Raw genomic sequence first — 20,288 nt, forward strand, 5'->3', positions numbered from 1 at the left:
GTTTTCTGAACATTGAAACTCATTCGTAATTCAGCTTCAATACGGACTACGCATTCTAGCGCAAGACTTGCTTCAGGTTGTGTAAATGCTCCTCAGACGTGCTGCCAAGCACTATCACATCAACTCTGTAGCACAAACTATCTTTGAATTTCTTCAAAATGATGGCCATAAATTTCTGTAAAGCATGCGGTGCTAATGCAAGGCCAGAACAGACACTTTTGAAACGATAGAATTCATTATCAGTCAGTCAACGAACTTTATTCACTAATTGTCCTGAGGAGCCGATGCCTTTCAAGAGGCAGTTATGAAGGTAGTCAATTTTCTACTTTCAAGACTCTGCAGGACTCGGTTGTACGCGGCTGCCAAATCAATCTTCGAAAAATACTTTGCACCGCTAAGATTGTGCTACAGTTCTGTGTGAGGCAAAGGAAATTTGTCAATGGCAACGGCTTTGTTCGGTTCGCGTAGATGGAAGCAAATGCTTGCATTTTTCTTTGCTACTTCTACAATGGGTGATTCTCATTCTGACGCATCACCTTTTTTATCACATCACTCTGCTCACTGAGGCGCTACGGCTCTTCACGAAGCGCGTGTCGCTTTAAAAATGGCAAACGGCATAGCTTAGCAACGACAGGCGTGACTCCTTTTTTTTTTCTTTTGGTCTTATGAATGAGATTTGCTGCTAGTCCTAACTTCCCATAAAACAATTTCAAAAATTCGCCGATGAGTTCAGGATCAAGACCTTGGGACGCTTGCGCACTTTTAGTTCATTGCAGTGACATACCACTGATGTGCAGCCGCAGGGCTTTGATAGTGTCGAAGCCGAGAAGTTTGATACCGCTTTTGACGATGTATAGAAGTATCTCGGTGTGCCGACCTTGGAAGGCGGCTGGGGCCGTAAAACACGCCTAGATGATTCTCCTGCAATTATAAAAGTCGTACAGTGTCGCTGAGGTGGGCTGCTCAGGAGGAAATCTTAGCCTCGAATACGTGACGGCCAACACAATCGAGACAGCAATGCCTGTGTCTACGAGGAGGCGTATACGGACACGTCCTGCACAGGGGCGTCCACATGTATTGCTCTTTTGTTCTGCCGGGCAAGAAGCAACACGTTGAGGTCTTCAGGTGTATTTCGGGTATCCACCTTTTGGGCAGCAACTGCCCGCTTTTATGGCATGCCGCTCTAACAATAATGCTGGAAATGTCCCCGTTTGCCGCACTTGTTTCATGTTTTATCCTGCGCCATGCATGTTTCGGAATCTGTGAGATGCCATGAAGACCCGCAACAAAACCTGCATTTGTGCTTCTGTGCGGCATGAATTCTGATGTTTATCCACCTTTTGGATGCTCGCAGTTGATTAGTGTAGCTCAAGTGAGTATTTCGCGGCTTCTTCAATGCTGTTAGAGATAGTACATGTTGAAGTGTAAGCGAAGTTCCTTCCAAAAGTACGCATTCCCGAGGAACATGGTTGCTCATTTTCGCTACAAGCTGGTTGAGATTTAAGTCGTCAGTTTGTTCACCGAAGTGGCTGGTCATAGTGAACTCGCTCAGTGTCATGACGAATGCTGCAGCGGTCTGCCTAGGCAGTTGGGTGTGCTTTCTAAACCGGTACCGTTCCAAAATGACGTTCATTCCATAAGTAGGCGTTTTCCCTCTCTATATGGTGATGCGTAGTACTGGCTTTCCACCTTGAAGCAGTGCAACAGCAGAGCTGTACGACAAGCATATGAGTCGGCGTCACTCCCCGATGTCAGGACATAATTCTTCAAAAGGCAGTGCCACTGTGTCCATGTAAGGCAGGCTTCGCCAGTGTCGGCAGGAACCAGGACCGTTGGTGCAGGCTTATTGCTTCAGCTTTCGGTCAGTTCACCTCGCGTTGCCAACTTGCATACGCTACCGTACCCTGCCGATCTACGTCAGAAAGCTTCAGGACCGCGAAGTGACTACACCGACTCAGTATATCGAAAAACTCTGTTTATTGTTAGTCGTGATGGTTAGTATACACATATGTCAGGTGACGTGATAAGGGGCGCGTGCGCGCATCTGCGCGTTCCTAGAGCTATCTAGATTATAAAGCACACGCTTAATGGAACAAATGTGTGTACGAAAATTTTTGTATTTAGTGGCTGGCTTTAATTCACGATGCCATTATAATAATTACATGTTCTCACGATTGACGGCAATGTACGCTTGTACCGCACTGTGTTACTGCAACGTAAAATGTTGTATTGTGAAGCCGGTATGCAGGACGCGTGTGTGTTTGTAAAGCATGGATGTTATTTTCAGTAGATTTCCGAGTAAATTCTATTTCCACTGCATATCCAAGCAGATGCGCGGCTGTGATGCAGAACACCTGCTTCCGACGTAAACGGCCTAGATTCGGTTCTCACTCAGGCCCAGAATTTTTTTATTTACTTTATTTACAAGTACTTAGATTTTTCGGTCACGCATGAGACAATCATTTTTTGCTAACAATTAACGATGCCGTAAATCTTGCGAAGCGTGCGCTTTTCCAATATCGCGTAATATCAGAGGTTGCGTTGTTGTGTGCTACTGAAACCCAAATGAGGAACTACTGTGATGCTTCTTAAATTGTGTTCATTCTGTGTATACGGGTGAGTTCGTTTCAAGCATCCTTTCTTCTGATGGAGCAGCGCACTGCAATGGTCGACCTGTGGCACTCCTCCTGTGTGCTCCTCCTGCGCTCCACCTGTGTGCGTTATCGTGTTTCTATTGCGTTGAGCGGTGAGCAACAACTATCAAGCTGTTTTTTTTTGAACGCAGACACTCTTATAATAAAAGCCGATTTTGGCAACAAAAACCGATCATCAGGACTGTTGTTTACCGCCGGTGACACTGGTGCCTGTAAGCGCTAATAAATTAAGAAAATGCGTTGTCTTCATCACACTACCAAATGGTTAACCAATGGAGAGAATGCGTTCCATTTTCTGGACTTTTTTTTTTGGTACCACTTTTTCGTTTTTCATGCAGGACACAAAATAAATGTTTATACTGTCGGCATTCGTTATGCGCTTATTCTCATATATGAATTATCATAATCATCATCATTCGTCTGGGTCTCTGTCCTCATCTTCCCTGGGTGTCACCTCAGTCATCATTTTGTGTGTGCGCGCTCAGTCTCAGACTGCCCGTTGGCTGCTGGGCGCTTGCGTTGAATAAACACTGTCTCAACCCAGACGCCATAGTACTTTTAAAGCTGTTTCTTTCACTTAGGTGAAGGTGATGAATTGACTCGGCTGTGATTCGGTGACGAACGCCGGCTCGCTGCTGCTGCACCTCCATCTATTTTCAATCTTATTGGCAATGGTATTACGAATCAACTCAAGGCTCTTGAGGAACGTGCCGATGTAGACGCTGGGAGTTTCGGAGTGCGGCGGGGGTAGTTTTTGATTGCGCCTTAGCGGTCACTGTATAATTCAGGTCAACTGCTTGGCTGCAATTTTGAAATTGCAGCTGGCGGGGGATGTTTTGAACACGTGACTTTATACAAGTGAAGCCAAGGTGCAGCTTTCCGTGTGGACAGGCACGCCTCTATAGCAGCAGTGGCGTCAGACGAGTGGCTCGCGAACCGTATGTTGCCCATGCACATTCTGGTTGTGGCCTGCGCCCGCACATGACGGTCTCCGTTCAGATGTCCTTGAAAATGATTTTTTTGCTCCTTTACTAAATTGTACTCACGCTGTTTCAAGCGCGCACTGGCTTTTCTGACTAGGATCTCTCGCACACATATCGACAGCGCTCGGTGCCATTAAAAATGAAACATGGTATTATACCGCAGTCGCCCGGTTGGAACACTATTACGAAGGCGCTTCATTGATTGATTGATTTTTGTGTGGGGTTTAACGTCCCAAAGCCGCCATAAGATTATGAGAGACGCCGTAGTGGGGTGATCCAGAAATTTTGACCACCTGGGGTTCTTTACCTTGCACCCAAATATGAGCACACACGGACATACAACATTTCCGCCTCCATCGGAATTGCAGCCGCCGCTGCCGGGATTTGATGCCGCGACCTGCGGGTCAGCAGCCGTGTACCTTAGCCACTAAACCGCCGTGGTAAGGCTGTTACGGAGGGGTGTTGCATACCTCACGTCACTGTAACCCATCTTGTACTTCAGGAACGAGAGTGCTCTGCTCACGGGAAGCACTTGCAGTGATCACGCCATGGAGCTGTTGCTTATGAAACCCTTCGTTTTACACGCCACTTGTCGTATGTTGTTATTGAACCTGTTCATAAGAGTCCGACAACTACTCAGAAAATTAGTCTTGCCTGCTTATCATGCTCATGTTCAATGCCGCTCGCATTGCTCCTTTAGATGCTTGCCGTGCTTTGTGTGATAGCCTAATCTGTTGGTGTCAGATTGATTGCTTAGCCTGTGCAAAAAGAATGACTTTTTTTACTCTCATTCCTGTCGTGATTGCGCAGGTGTTCATCTTCCGTGTCCAGCGGGGCCCGTTTGCCGAGGAGTTCTACCAGTGCGTCACTTATGGTTTCTACTCGGCTCAGTGGCAGGAGCAGCTGTACACCAGCTTCTCACTTGTCTCCATGTTCCTTCTGCCCCTCGCCACCTTGATCACCACCTACATCTTAACATTTTACACAATATCAGGTAATGTGTATATCAGTTTTGAAACGTTAAACCCCACAAATCAATCAACTGTGTATATCAGGTGTTTGTTATCGACAGCTCCCGGTGTCTCATTAAATATCTGTATTCTTAACGGCTGTTTGTCACCATCGTCAAGAAAAAGCCTTGCAAAAAGACAAGAGCACGATAGGCACACATTAGAGCGCTGTCTCAGTAATGGTTTTCACAGACCACAGGACATGAAGGTTAAATTATACACACGAAAATAAAGACCTGTTCAAATATCTCGTCCACGTGTCGACACGTGCAAATCACAAACGGTATACAACTATACAAATCCAGAAACTGATTTTATTTCACGGTCGCTGCTGGTGACACATGTTCACTCATGTGTCATCCTCCTAATTAATGGGGAGAGCTTCGAGTAATAATCAAGCCATTTTGTCAAACAAGCGGCCGAGGACCGTGCTACCTTCAAAGCGATTTTGTTAAAATGCTACCAAGCCAACTTGTCCGCCGAGAAACAATACCAAACTAGATTTATAGAAAATAGGCATGTTGTTACACGCAAATTCTCGGCGACCTGCGAAACTCGCATGCTTAGCTCCAGCATCCATCGAAGAGGGCTTCCACCCAGAGGCGCGATCGTTACTCGGTGGCTACACGCGGTTTTCTAGGCAGGGCCCCATGATCTGCAAGCTCATGCACCCAGAGTGGCAGAGACAGGTGAGGATATACAAGAGGTGACTAAGGTTTTTTGTGGCATCTTCAAATGAAGGTGTTGGTTCATCGCCCACGTGACAGTTCATGAGGACCGTCGGCCATGCAACAAATTTCCTCTAGCAGCGCATGCTTTCCTTATTTTGCGAAGGCTCTGGAAGAAAACTTGTGATGACATACACAGCCGTGTACATGGTGACATCCTGCGAGACATAGCGTCAGCGAAAAATGTAAAGAATGTCCAGTGGTGTGGGTCAAAGTTCGGGGTGGAGCAAAAAAATTAGCGCCTAAGCTTTTAGCGTTTACTGAGCACATATTGCAGGGCTACACGAAAAAAAATGCGGATGGAGGCATGTACAAAGGATGGTCACAAACTCCAACTGTAGCACTTAAGGCCAAAGCAGCTAAATAAATATTGTGGTGATCTTGGCATACAGCCAGACAAGCCAACTCCGCGTGACAGCGCATATCCCTCATGCCAGTGGCCTCACTGAGCGGCCAAACAAGACCGTCGCTGACATGCTGTTCGTGTACGTTGACGTCGAATACAAGACCTTTAGAACGCCATCACTACGTATGTTACCTTGACATACAACATGGCTATGCTGGAGACGACGTAGATAGAGTGTACTAGAAGTGTTGAGTGGCGTGACCGTGCCTCGCCGCCTCGTGCCTTCCGCGTTGCCCGCAGCGGCTGCGCTGCAGTCGAATAGTAATGAAAGAGCTGCTCGCCGCGCGCAGGAACTCTTTTGTGCTCCGGTTTCTCCGGTGCGCATTTTTAATGCTGATTTCTTCGTACCTGGCCATCATTCGTGTGTAGCACATGATATCATAACCCTTGAAGTATGACACGCCAATCTACTCAATTCGAGATCCATAAAAATTTTTGTGAGAGATCGAAACTATTTAGAAAGGGCGTGTCTTATTTTTATTTCTTTTCTCAACTTTTTTTTGTTGAGCAGGCGTCTACATTATCAAGAATAACTGAGTCGATTTATTAAAAGTTAGCTGGGCTCAGTAAGCTGTGAGATGAAAAAAAATACCGTGTCGAACGCACGCAGAACCAGGAGCCCGTAAGTAGAGAGGGGCGAGGAGGGAATCTGAACCCCTTACACCACGAAATGTTTTCGTAGTGTAACTTTTCAGGGTTTACTAAAATACTTACTCGTATTCACAACGATCACCATTTGGCAAAGTTAGTCGTTCTGCTGCAAAAAAAAAAAAAAAATCCTGGGTAGCCCTTCGGCGAACGTTGACAGTTGGCGAAGCTGAATATAGCGTGCCTCTGTACTAATGCGCACTGTAAGTTTCACCTTTTCGACAGCATGAGGTCTGAAAACTAGTTCAAGTCAAAAGTAGTTGGACAAAAAAGGCACGGCGCAAACATAGCGGCTGTTCTAAGGGGCATTGCATGGATATTGTTAAGGGGGCGGTTACGGTTGCCTTAAATGCGTGTGCATGTGGACACACACACACACACACACACACACACACACACAAACATATATATGTATATATATATATATATATATATATATATATCTATATCTATATATATATATATATATATATATATATATATATATATATATATATATATATATATATATATATATATATATATATATATATATATATATATATATATATATATATACGACGAAGGCAGGCCCAGGCCCACCTGCCGAAACGTTAGTAAATTTGTGTTTTTTCGCACGTTGGTCGACCTCTTTTTCTACCATATGTATATATATATATATATATATATATATATATATATATATATCCTTGTTGACAACACTCCAGTTGTGCCATATCCCATATATATATATATATATATATATATATATATATAGAAAGGCATGGTGATTCAGTGGCCGTAACGTTGCAAATAGTCAAGTAGATCCTCCGTGAGCGCTCACAACGTGGTTTATTTCGACGTTTCGGCCTAGAGTCAGGCCTTCATCAGGATTGAGGGTACATAATTGGTGCTCAGCTTTATACAATCTTTAATCATAGGGTGAAAGAGAGAAAGAAGAAAAAAACAAAAAAGACGACGAAAAAAAGCAAAAAGAAGAAAAAGAAAAAAAGGAGAATGTAAGGTGGACTCCCCGGGCACCCCCTTTCACTGTTCCTTCCCCTTGCCCCTACATCTCTCTCCCCTTTCTCCTTTTCACCTTTAGGATGTTTGCGGTCTGTGTATCCTTCCTGTTACTAACGCATTGTTCTCGACCAGACGGCACCTCCTGGCCCTGGCGGTTCAGTGTGGGGGAAAACAAGCTTTTTTAATAAGTTTAAGCCTTTAACTACTGAGCACCCCGTCGAAATCTCGTCATAGAAATAGGGGCACCGCGTATGGCCGCAGAGGCTGGCAAGCGGGTGCAATGGCAATTCTTGCCCGCTTCTGCGTTACGCGTGCAGTAGGGGCCGCCCGACTGTGCACAGGGTTGCTGTAGCGCATGTCATATTTGGCACAATTGATTAAATAGTAAGGGAAAAACAGAAATTGATGACAGCTGTACTTAGGAAGAGTAGTTACACTTGGAATTATTTTTAGTTGTCCAGTGCCCTTCGCAGCTGCAGTGTCATGCACTCAGTTATTTTTTTCATTATTGCCGTTATTGTTTTCTATTGCTTTAATTGCTGTATGTGTACCCGGATTCTCATTTACTCTTTTATCGAGGGTGTTAAAATGGTGGATAAGGTATGACTTTCGTTGTTCACGTTCTCGGTTTGATTTAAATCCTGTCTCTAAGAGCGTTACTGATAGTTTGTCGAATGCATAGTCGGAAAGATTGAGATGTTTTGATAGGGGTAGATTTGGGGCTGATTTCGCATGGTCTCTGTGAATATTGAAGCGAATCCTGAATGGTGTTTCTGTTTGTCCGATGTACTGCACACTGCACACGTTGCATTCGAGTAGATATACCACATTAGAGGAATCGCATGTTAGGTTTTCTAGTATGTTCATTTCATTTCATTTATTTATACTGTTAGCCCAGAAGTGGGCCGTTACAGGGTGGAAGTACAAACAATTATTTGCGAAAAAGAAGTACCGTGCAGGTCTCGAGATAATTTTTCGGTATTATTGTGAGCAGCAACTCGAAGTTATACATAACAAGAAATGGAACACACATGCAATGCAATACATACGCGCAGAACAGCACATGATGCATTTGAGGCGGCACTTTTGCACCGCGCTGAAGATTTGAAAGACAACTACTACAGTCTCATGCAACCAACAAAAAGTACACACGCACACCACTGTTATTCAGAAAATAAACGTTTTAGATTCTGTTCAAATGATGTAAGCGAGGAACAACCAATTATAGACTCTGGCAGCATATTCCAATCTTCAATAGCACGTGGAAAGTAACTAAACTTAAAGCAATCGTTACGTGGGACGAGGGATGATATGTACATATTATGGCGATGTCTGGAGTGTTCTTGTGTGTTGACCTGGAAGTAATCTGAATAGTTTAGTTTAAAATGATTATGAATTAACTGGAAGAGGAATTTCAGACGCTCAATCCTCGTCCTAAGTTCAAGACTATCCAGTCCAGCTTTTTTAGAAAGTTCAGTAGGTGAATGATGTCGGCGATATTTATTAAAAATAAATCTCGCACCAAGTCGCTGTATTTTTGCTATTTTATTGCAGTTTGTCTTTGATGAAGGGTCCCAGACAATTTTAGAATATTCGATAATAGGTCTGACAAGGGTTTTGTAAGCAAGACACTTTATATCAGATGGGGCGGTATAAAGGTTACGTCTAAGGCTATACAGTGCCTTGGTAGCCCTGGAGCATACATTATCAATATGAGTGTTCCACCGGAGGTCGGGCGTGAACCATAACCCAAGATATTTATAGTTTTGTACACGCTTAAGGAAAGCATTGCCAATCTGGTAGTTGTAATCTAGAGGTGCTTTCTTTCTAGTTATAGTCATAAAGACTGTTTTTTTCTGTGTTCAAACTCATTTGCCATTCTTCGCACCAATCCTTTATTCTTTGAAGATTGTTGTTTAGATTAACTTGGTCACGTTCAGTCTCGATTCTGCTATAAACAACACAGTCGTCGGCAAACAACCTTATCGGGACCGTAACCCGGTTTGGTAGGTCATTTATATATAACAAAAATAAAAGGGGACCCAGCACGCTCCCCTGGGGAACTCCGGAAATAACTGCAACTGCTCTAGACTGTTTATTTTTTATTTGAACAAACTGCTGACAGCAGCTGAGATAGGATGAAAACCATTTTGTCAAGTTGTTATTTTGAAACGTTTTGTCAATTTTAAACAGGAGCTTTGAGTGCGACACTTTATCAAATGCCTTTGCGAAATCCAAATATACCACATCAGTTTGACCACGCAAATTGATAGTTTTTGAAAGATCATGAACAAATTCGATTAACTGTGTAGTTGTAGATAAGCCTCGGCGGAAGCCATGCTGCTTCGAAAATAATAGATTGTGCGTATCAAGATAGGACATCAGGTGTTTGTTAATAATGTGCTCGAGTATCTTTGAACATGTACTGATAAGCGAAATAGGACGGTAGTTGCGCTCGTCCCGTGAGGAGCCACTTTTGTGAACAGGGGTAATTTTAGCCCGCTTCCACGCTAGTGGAAAAGAGCCACTGCGCAGGGACGACTGAAATACTTTTGTAAGGAAGCGAGCCGCCCATTCAGCGTATCTGTACAGAAATTCGTTTGGTGTACCATCAGGGCCGGGGATTTTTCTTGTATTTATATTAAGTAAAAGATTTAGGACACCCTCTTCGCTAATTACCACATCATCGATCGGCTGCTGCAATGATGACGTAGAAAACTCGGGCAACATGCCATTATCATGAGTAAACACAGAAGCAAAAAAAGAAATGAAATCATCAACACGTTGTTGAGTAATTTCAGGTGGCCTCGGGGAGCTTGCTGGGGTAGTTATGAAGCGCCAAAACCTTGAGGGGGCTTCCTTCAAGCATTTCGTCAATGTCACATTGAAAAACCGATCCCTGGATTGTTTGATCAGAAGTTTCAGTTCTTGTCTCATTGAAGAAATGCAAGCTGTTCCTTCAGGGGTACAATTTTTTGCACAAGATTTTTGTGTCCGTTTTAGTTTTCTTTTTGTGTGAATGATTTCTCTGGTAATCCAGGGATTGGTTTTACAAATACGTTTTCTAATCCTGGGTACATAGCTGTCTATGCACTTCCCTACAACAATTGAAAAGAAATGCCATAGCCTATCAGTGCTTCAGTCAGTGTTGTAAAGGACCTGAAATTCATCAAAGGACCTTTCAAGATAGTCCAAAATAGACACATCATCAGCCGCCATAAAATTCAATACAGTGCTAAGTGTGGGTTTACCCAAGGTGTCTGGGGACAAAGCTAGGTGCGTTACTACCATTCTGTGGTCGGACAGGCCTTCTACAACTTCACAACGGCTGAGTAACGGCAACAGCTTTGGGGACACAAAAACCAAATCAAGGATAGATGATCTTGTAGTCCCTATCCGAGTAAATTCAGTGACACTTTGCGTTAGCCCGTAGCAGAATGCCAACTCCAGTAGTTGCTCAGCAGTTGCAACCTGTTCCGATCCAGGAGACTGGGATAGCCAATTAATATCCGGAAGATTGAAGTCCCCTAATAATAATACGTTATCTTCGAGGCTAAAATTAGAATCCATAAAATTTCTTAGCTTTGCGATTATATCTAGGGAGGAATTCGGCGCTCTATAAATCCCCCCAATATACACAGTTCGCTCGCTGAACCCACGCCTAATCCACAACATTTCTGTCACAATTATCATCCAACACTGAAAACCTAATGTTATCTTTAATAAGAAACGCAACACCACCACCTCTTCCTTGCCGGTCTTTTCTAACAATTATGTAACCTGTAGGTGTTACTTCGAAATCTGCTACATCCGTATGTAACCAAGTCTCTGTTACGACCATTATATCCGGTTCATGCTCCAGGATTGCGGCTTCAACTGCATCAGCTTTATTCAGCAAGCTTCTGGCGTTTACATTATTAACCTTAACAGATGCTGTTGGTCTCGATTTGTGTCAGTCAGAGCTGGTGAGACCTGGGCTAGCATACCTGAATCGCTCTTTGGTAGCCTCATTCCAGCCATAGAGAACGTTGTTTACTTTCAGTTTATCGATGATTAGTTTAACCTTTGCTCCCTTTGCTCTTTCATCCGCTGATGAAATCCATAGTTGTTTTCTGATTTCAACTACTCGTTTAGAGTAATCTTTGCTGATACTGAATTGTGTCCCCTTGAGGTTGCGGCAGTTTTCCAGTATTTTGGTTTTGTCCCTTAAGTCTTCTACTTTCAAGATGACCGGACGGCGTCTTTCAGGTATTTTCTTACCTAGACGGTGAATTCTCTCAATGGAGCTACACTTTGAGCCAAGCAATTTGTCAAAGATATCGTCATTCACCTTACTTAAGAGTACTGCCTCATCCTCAGATTCTTCTTCTTTCACTCCGCGTACAACAAGGTTGTTGCGTCTAGAACGATTATCTAAGTCATCGATCTGCCTGGAAAGAGCCGTCAATTCACTGTCATGGCGACCAACACTTGATTCTATCATAGTAAGCCGGTTCTGTGTTTCACCTAACCCTTCAAGTTGTTTTTCAATAGTCTGGAGCCTAACATGCATGTCGGAAATGCTGGCATCCGTAGATGACTGCTTGGCCTGAATTTCATTAACTTTAGCTAGTAGTTTACTCTGGTTACTTAATATTTCCTCCAGCATTTTTTCAACCTCGGGCCCAGGATTTTCCTCTACGTCACCGGACAACTTCAGTAACAGGCTTACAACTGAAACACAGTCGTTTAAGCAAACAAGAAGAGTGCGTGGACTCGGCAGCACAATCAGGCAGGTACAGTTACTACGAAAACCATACTTTCGATCATCAACCTGCACAAGTAGAGGCACGTAAGGCGACATCGTCACGGCGGTGCTGCCGTGTCCACTGAAGGTCAAGACCATGGCCCTTGCTTTTATATGCTCCGGGCAGCTTGCTATCGGGGAGGCGGAGGACGTCATCGTGCTCCACGGGGGTGCGCAGTCGACGAACTGCACGTGGCACAGCATCGTTGACGCCACTGGCGGTGATCTAGTTGCGCAGTGGTTGAGTTCCTTCGAGTGCTGGTGCGCATTCTTCATCGGGGTCCATTGGTAGTGTTGTCCAGCGATAACATGGCCCGCTGCTGCGTCCGTGAAGAACCACGCCAAAACCTGCACAAGTAGAGGCACGTAAGGCGACATCGTCACGGCGGTGCTGCCGTGTCCAGTATGTTAATCGAAAGCTTGGATTGTGTGCTGGTTGATTTGTGTGTTTCTCGGATCGCTTTACATACAAAACATCGTGACTTTAAACAAGGTTGGCTTGAATTAATAGGGGGTGACGTATTGATTTGAGAGTGGACAAGTGGGTTTTGAAGGCAGATAAAAGATCTAAATTGAAAAAAAAACTGCTGCACACTTAAGCGTACCACCTGTTTCGATAGCAAACATTTTTCTGCCCGAGTGCGTGAGATTAGAAGAAAGCTATGGCATGCAGCTAAAGCTCGAAAAGAGGCCGGTGGTAAGGCAGTTTAAAATTTTAACTAATTGCGCATCAATGAAGAATTTTACACCAGAAACAATGAAAAGAACAACATTGATTTAATTCCATCCGCATCTCAAGCGACTAATGAAAAAAAAAAACAGCAAAACCAAGTCACGGTCATCACGCCTCCGACCTCGCGCAATGCAACATCGGCTGCAATAACTTTCATGATTGTTAATGTGCATAGCCTACTACCTAAATTAACTTCATTTGAATGTTTTCTTCTCGCTACAAGTCAAGATTTTTCTAGCTATCACGGAAACACGGCTAAACAAAGAGGTGATAGATTTCGAAATAGCTGTACCCGTAAACTTCGTCATACCTACACGCGCTGGAGGGATGGCTATTTAGATCAAGCGCGAAATTCCTTTCTCAGTCATTTTCTGATGCCGAGGGTGTTGAGGCGATTTTTTGTAGATTACACTATCCTGTTCGCCCTTTCGTCGTTGGTTACGTCTATTGTAGCCCTCTCTCAAATATTGATATCATAACGTCATTGCACATTGAGTGTCAATTTTTATGAAAGGGAACACAGCGGTGCGTGGCCTGCGAGCTCCAGAGGCTGCTGGCAGCGCATCCAAGCGGGAGCAAGAGCAACCACCGTCTCTTTTCGAATCATCTCGTGGTGAGCAAAACAACCACTTGTTGCTGATATAAAATGGCAAGATTGCAACCCCTTCCCCTTCAAGGCGAGTACCGGCTCTCGCGTAAGCGCCTTGAAGGAGAAGGAGTTGCAATCTTGCCGCTGGTCCCACATCAGCAACGAATGGTTGATATCCTCACCTCGAGATGACGCGAAAAGAGACGGTGGTTGCTCTCGCTCCCACTTGGACGCACTGCCAACAATCGCCGGAGCGTGCAGGCCACACGTTCCCGTGTTCCCTTTCGTAAAAATATACACTGTACATGCTTCACCATAAAAGGCTAGACTGATTTTGCTTGGGGATTTTAACCTACGTGATATGGACTGGCACACTATGAACTATCGCTCAAGATTGTCTCACGTAATTTTCGAAATAATGTTGTCCTTTAACCTCACCCGAATAGTACACCAACGTACTCGCGTAATAGGTTCTAGCTTTGCTTTGCTAGACTTAGTGTTTCTAAGTGATCAGTTCGATGTAGACTTAGCTAAAACTCTCCTTCTCGACGGATTGGCTGACCACAAAATAACGCTATGCAATATTCTAGCAGTTTCAAACGATTTCACATAAATGTGCGACTACTTTCTTCAACTTCAATGCAGCTGATGACACCAGGGTACTAGATCATCCAAGTTTTTAACTTAGCTTTTTCGGAGACCTAGGTGACGTCAGAAACGCCGACATTGAGACAGTGTGGCAAAGGTTCAATATTATCTCATCCTTTTGCATTCGTAACTTTGTGGCAACTAAAACAAAATGAACAAACAAGCACAACCTGCGGATAAATTGAGATATGATTCCCTTAAAACAGAAAGTGAAGCGTCTCGGGAAATCCCATAAAAACACCCCAACTTATAAACAAGTGCTACTCACAGTGAAACATTCAGAAGCCTGAAATCCAAAATAAAGAAAGCTAAGGATACCTACATTAAATATTTGCTTCCCAATTTAAAAAAAAAAAACTCTCCTCAATAGTTTTCGAACTTCCTAAACCACAAACAAGATGCTGCCTGCCGCAAAACACCTCAAGATAGTAAGCGAATGGCCAACTCAATAAACTTGTACTTGCATTTGTTTTTCACTACGGATAACGGAAGCACCCTAGATATCTTGACTACCTTCACTAGTACAATTAAGCCAATTGAAATAGATGAGGCGGCAGTATTGACCCTGATACTTAACCTAGATACTAAATAAGGAAGTGGACCAGACATTCTAAAACAATTTCTGAAGCGCTATGCAGAATGGGTAGCAAAATACCTGCGTCTTATCTTCGACAAATCCTTAAAGTCTTTTTCCCTCCCTATGAACAAGAAGAATGATTAGATAATTCCTGCATACAAATTGGGTAGTAAAGCAGATGCCTGTAACTACAGGCCCATCTCTCTAACCAACACTTTATGCAAAACTCTTGGACATATCGTTCTCAAACACACACCTGTACACCTCGAACAAAACCTTGTATTATTACCTTGTGAACACGATTTTCACCGGGGACTTTCTAAAGTTACACATTTATTAGAACAGTTACGTGAACTATCCTCAAGCATGAACCACCAAAAGAACATGGACTTAACTCTGCTTGACTTCTCTAAGGCATTCGGCAGAGTATCCCACGCAGAATTGATTAGAAAGCTTCAATTTACGATTGGCGATGGACAAATTACTGAATGTATTAAAAGCTGTTCCTCAAACCAAACTCAGTTCGTCGAAGTAAACAAACAGTTTTCAGAAGTCCTAAAGGTAGCGTCCTCGTCCCTATCTTATTTCTAATATTCATCAACGATCTTCCTGGAGTTGTAAACACTACCATAAGACTGTTCGTTGGCGATTGTATAACCGATCACGCAATCAGTTCGACTGCAGTAATAGCGAAAGTTGGGCTAGTGGTTGGTTCGAGCTTGGAACGCAAAGCAGCGCAAAAAACATAGACAAGGACAGAGGGAAAGACGACACCACGCTGACGGACTAGCCAAACTACCTCGTCTGAAAGTAATATACCAGCTGCTGCATAATTCACTACCCACAGATAGATCACCTGCAGATTACCTGCAGATCACGATATATTCAAGAATGTGCTGAAATTGATAACAGAATGATGTTATCAATGACAAATCACTCTCAATGTCAGAAAATCAGCCGTCCTGCTTCTAATGAGAAAACAAAACGTCTTTCTATACACGTAAACAGCCGACAACACTGCGTTAACAACTGTTAATGATAACAATTAACTAAGAGTGGTATTATCAGATAATCTGAGGTGGAACTCTCATGTGAATGTCATAACATGGAAAGCATAAAAAAACTTTTCTTTCTTTGAACGCGACTATGACATGCGATCCGGACATTAAACTACTCGCCTATACAGCTTTTTTGCGACCTGTTTAAGAATATGCTTATGTAGCCTGGTTTCCGTATACCTAAAACTATGTAACAGAATAGAGTGCAGAGAAAGGCAATCCGATTCATTTATAATGAGTGTAGCCAAAGTGCCTCACCATCTCGACTAATCAACAGAGCTGGGCTACTAACCCTAGAAAGTCGTGCCTAACTAGCTCGTCTGAAAGTAATATACCAGCTGATGCATAACTCACTACCCATAGATAGAACACGCTACCTGTCAAAATCCGTTACAAGACAGAGCCGTCGTAAGCACACTCAAACAATACGAAGCTACCTATTCAGTACCGAATAATTCAGATTTTCACTTTGTCCATTTGAAACCTCAAAATGGAATGACGTGCCCTCTCACAATATTCATGGTCCCGCGCTAGAAACAATCCTTCAATCTGTTGAGTTTCAGTTATTCGCCTCACAAGTATCTCTCTGGCTTTACTTCATTACGTTGTAAATACTTTATTTATATTTTGGGTTTTTCACGTTAACAGTTTACGTTATCTCATTTTTGTAGTTTGTGAAAAATGTATATATTAAAAAAAAGACAGTAACCCGTTACACATTTTTCTACGTTTCGTATCTTGATTATTCGATTGTGTACCTTCGAGAGTGTAGTGTTTGTCTGCTTTTCATAGTGTCACTTTCTTGCTTTTTATGTTAGGTATTGTATTTGATAGCCCTCTCTGTTATGGCTGTTTGTGGGATTGGTAGTATGAATAAATAAATAAGTAAATAAAGAAATCAATAAATTAGCAAAATACACTCGGCTCGCTAACGCGCCTAACACGGCTTGAGGCATGTGACATCGATAACTTCAGGTAACGATCGGCGCCGTTCAGAGTTCGTGATGCCATCGGGAAAAACCACGTAGTTGAGCATGCCGAGCCGTCAAACTACCCTGTATGGTCCGAAGTACTGTCGCAAAAGTTTAATTGTGAAGCATTTCTTAGCGAACTTTGGCGACATTGAGCGTATCTATCTATCTATCTATCTATCTATCTATCTATCTATCTATCTATCTATCTATCTATCTATCTATCTATCTATCTATCTATCTATCTATCTATCTATCTATCTATCTATCTATCTATCTATCTATCTTTTTAGCTCTCTCTCTCTCTCTCTCTCTCTCTCTCTCTCTATATATATATATATATATATATATATATATATATATATATATATATATATTGTGTGTGTGCGTGTGTGTATGTATGTAGAGCTAGCTAGCCGCCTACAACGTTTAGTTCTGATTGATTGATATGTGGGGTTTAACGTCCCAAAACCACCATATCATTCTGAGAGACGCTGTAGTGGAGGACTCTGAAAATTTTGACCACCTGGGGTTGACTTTTTGTTCTCCTGGCCGTTTCAAGAATGGTATCAATGCCAAACTTGGCATGGCATAACATGACTGTATAAATACATATATGACTAGTCATAACATGCAAATCATGACATGCATGTCATGAATGTCAAAATTTACATTTCGTGATCATGCAGCTTTTGCTGTGGATTGCTTCACATGGTAGGTTGCAAAACTGGGTATGGTATGGCATGATTGCTTGGCGAACAGAAGCGGCAGACCCTAACATAAGAATCATGACAAGCGTGTAATGTAACAAGATGACTGCATGCCACGCTCATGATACGCTCGCGGTCGTTTTGCTAGCGTCTCATATGACAAATTTAGTATTACAGTATGCGAATAAATGACGAAAGTATGTGACTGGTGCAAGCATGGTAATCAAGAGATACGTGTCATGTAACGTGACTACATGCTACGCTCATGATGCGCTAGTGGCCGTTTCGCTAACTTCACTTATACCACATTTGGTATTACGGGACGCGAATGGATGAGGAACGTATAATACTGATGCAAACATGACAAACATGAGATGCGTGTCATGTAACAACATGACTACATGCTATGCTTATGGTGCGTTCGCGGCCGTTTCACTAGCTTCACATGTACCAAACTCGGTATTACGCGAAGCGAACGGACGACATAGGTAAATGACCCATCCAAACGTGATAATCACGACATTTGTGTCATGTAACAACATGACTACATGCCACACTGATCATGTGCTTGCGGCCGTATCGCTAGATTAACATAAGCCAAATTTGGTATTACGTGACGTGAATGGATGACGAAGGTATGTGCCTGGTGCGAACATGATAATCATAAGATGCGTGCCATGTGAGAACATGACTACGTACGACAGTCAAGGCGCCAGTACATTTCGACGTGACGTGGTGCGCGTACTCGCCAACGTTCATTTCGTGACGTCACGCCAGCGTTGGCCCGCCAGGCGCCGGTCCTGCCATATACTCGCAGGCGCGCGCCGCGCTGTGTTGCGTTGAGGCATGCGTATTTCAGCGGGTCTGGTGTCCCTCCGTTACGAAAAGAGAGAGACGCAGTGTTGTCTGTATAACGCATCGGCACGAAATGCAGCATGTCGCATTTCGCGCCGGCTGCCGTCGTGCCACGCCAGTGCACGCTGGTCGCGACTGGCGTCACACTTTAGCGTGCTCGCGTTGCTAACATTGCGTCGCTGTGCCCAGTGTGCGCGCGCGTCAACGCTACTTTGAAGTATATTGGGCCCTTCAAGATGCGCTAGTGGCCGTTTTGCTAGCTCCACATATACTAAATTTGGTGTTACGTGACGTCAATGAATGGCAAAAGATATGACTGGCGCGAACATGATAATCTTGCCACGCGTGTCACGTACGGACATAACATACAAGGCTGATAGCGTGCTCGTGGCCGTTTCGCTAGCTCCCCATATACTAAATTTGGTATCACGTGATGGGAACAGATGACGAAGGTATACGACACATTCAAACATGATAATCATGACACGGAAATCATGTAAGGCATCAATTACCTCCACTTTGTAACGTTGTGTTTATTTTAAAGTGACATATCAACATTTCTCATTCGTGCTTCAATATAATCGATTCCCACTGTACATGAAATCTGCCAATTTTTTCACTGAGTCCACGTCGGCGAATTGGCATCTCTATTCAAACACTTTCGCCAGGTTGGTATTCCACGAAGCGTCGTCGAAGATTGTAGCGGCACCTGTCGCTCAACTGCTGGTTTTTGATAGGAGGTGGATGAGTTGTCAGGATTCTTCAGCCCGCTGGAGGTAGACAGTCATGTTGATCTTTTATTCGTCGCTGACGATGGTTGACATGGCCTCGAGCGTCGTGGCTTGGTGCCTCCCATACACTATCTTGTACGGCGTCCTTCGCGTCGGTTCTCACACGACAGTGTTTTATGTGAAGGTGACGTACAGAAGTATTGCATCCCCAGTTTTGTGTTAGACGTCAACGTACAAGGCCAGCATATCGGCGATGGTCTTATTAGGACGCTCGTGAGGCTTTTAGTCTATGGACGGTAAGCGGTGTTCTGGCGTTGAGTTTTTTAGCTGTATATTGGGTTCACTTGAGTTAGGTCCGCCGTAAAGGCCGTAGCTCTGTCAGTAATGAGGGCCTGTGGAGCTCTGTGACGCAAGACGATGTTCTCGACGAAGAACTTTGGTACCTCGGAGGCGCTGTCTTTGAGCAGGACCTTTATCTCGGCGTAGCGCGAGACGTAGTCAGTAGCTGCAACGATCCATTTGTTCTCAGAACTCGACGCCGGAAACGGCCCCAGTAAGTCCATGTCGGTTTGATGAAACGACCGGCAAGATGGCTAGATAGGCCGGAGAAGTCCGCCGGGCCTAGTCGACGGTGTCTTTTTTGGCTGACCGCCTCGGCAGGTCCTGACCTGACGAGTGACTTTAGCGGTAAGTCGTGACAAGTAGTGGCCTTCTGCGTGGCAGTCAAGTATTCTACCTCAGATCTACGTCAGGTCTCGGAACTACTTTTCAAATAGACGCCAATCTTCGTGAAACGTCAATAGTGGTTGCAGTGCTGCCCACCCAATTTTATTAACATGTCATATGTACTCCATTGATATAGCCGTCACGTCAGGTTAACGTCCTTTGTGGTTAGGTCCCATGCGCTGAAGTGTATTTATGTAGCAGTGTTGTTGTTGTTGTTGTTGTTCTCCTATTGTTAGTGGCGCATACCCACTGTGGCGGATTGGCCAAGAATCGAGTGGTTTCAAAATTTACTGTTCAGATTCGGAGTTATGGAGGTTTAACAGAAAGATTACCGATAGCCTAGGATAGTGTGGTGCTTAATGTAATGCATACAAATATTCACATAAACGAATTTATTCTTAGAATAGAGCAATAATCTGATTTTATACGTATACAAATATGTGGACCTGTTGGGATAATGAAACTGGTTA

The 20,288-nt window shown here is 43.6% G+C and overlaps 1 protein-coding gene across 1 annotated transcript in view; it reads left to right on the forward strand.

The window, feature by feature from the left end:
* Positions 1-20,288, forward strand: part of LOC119173547 (gonadotropin-releasing hormone receptor) — a 310,701-nt gene that overhangs the window by 245,494 nt on the left and 44,919 nt on the right. Inside the window, exon 2 of the mRNA XM_075890965.1 lies at positions 4,448-4,631. Coding sequence (XP_075747080.1) covers positions 4,448-4,631 — 184 coding nt within the window. The remainder of the gene's footprint in view (positions 1-4,447; positions 4,632-20,288) is intronic.

Source organism: Rhipicephalus microplus, chromosome 3, assembly GCF_043290135.1.
Source record: "Rhipicephalus microplus isolate Deutch F79 chromosome 3, USDA_Rmic, whole genome shotgun sequence".
Lineage (NCBI taxonomy): Eukaryota > Metazoa > Arthropoda > Arachnida > Ixodida > Ixodidae > Rhipicephalus > Rhipicephalus microplus.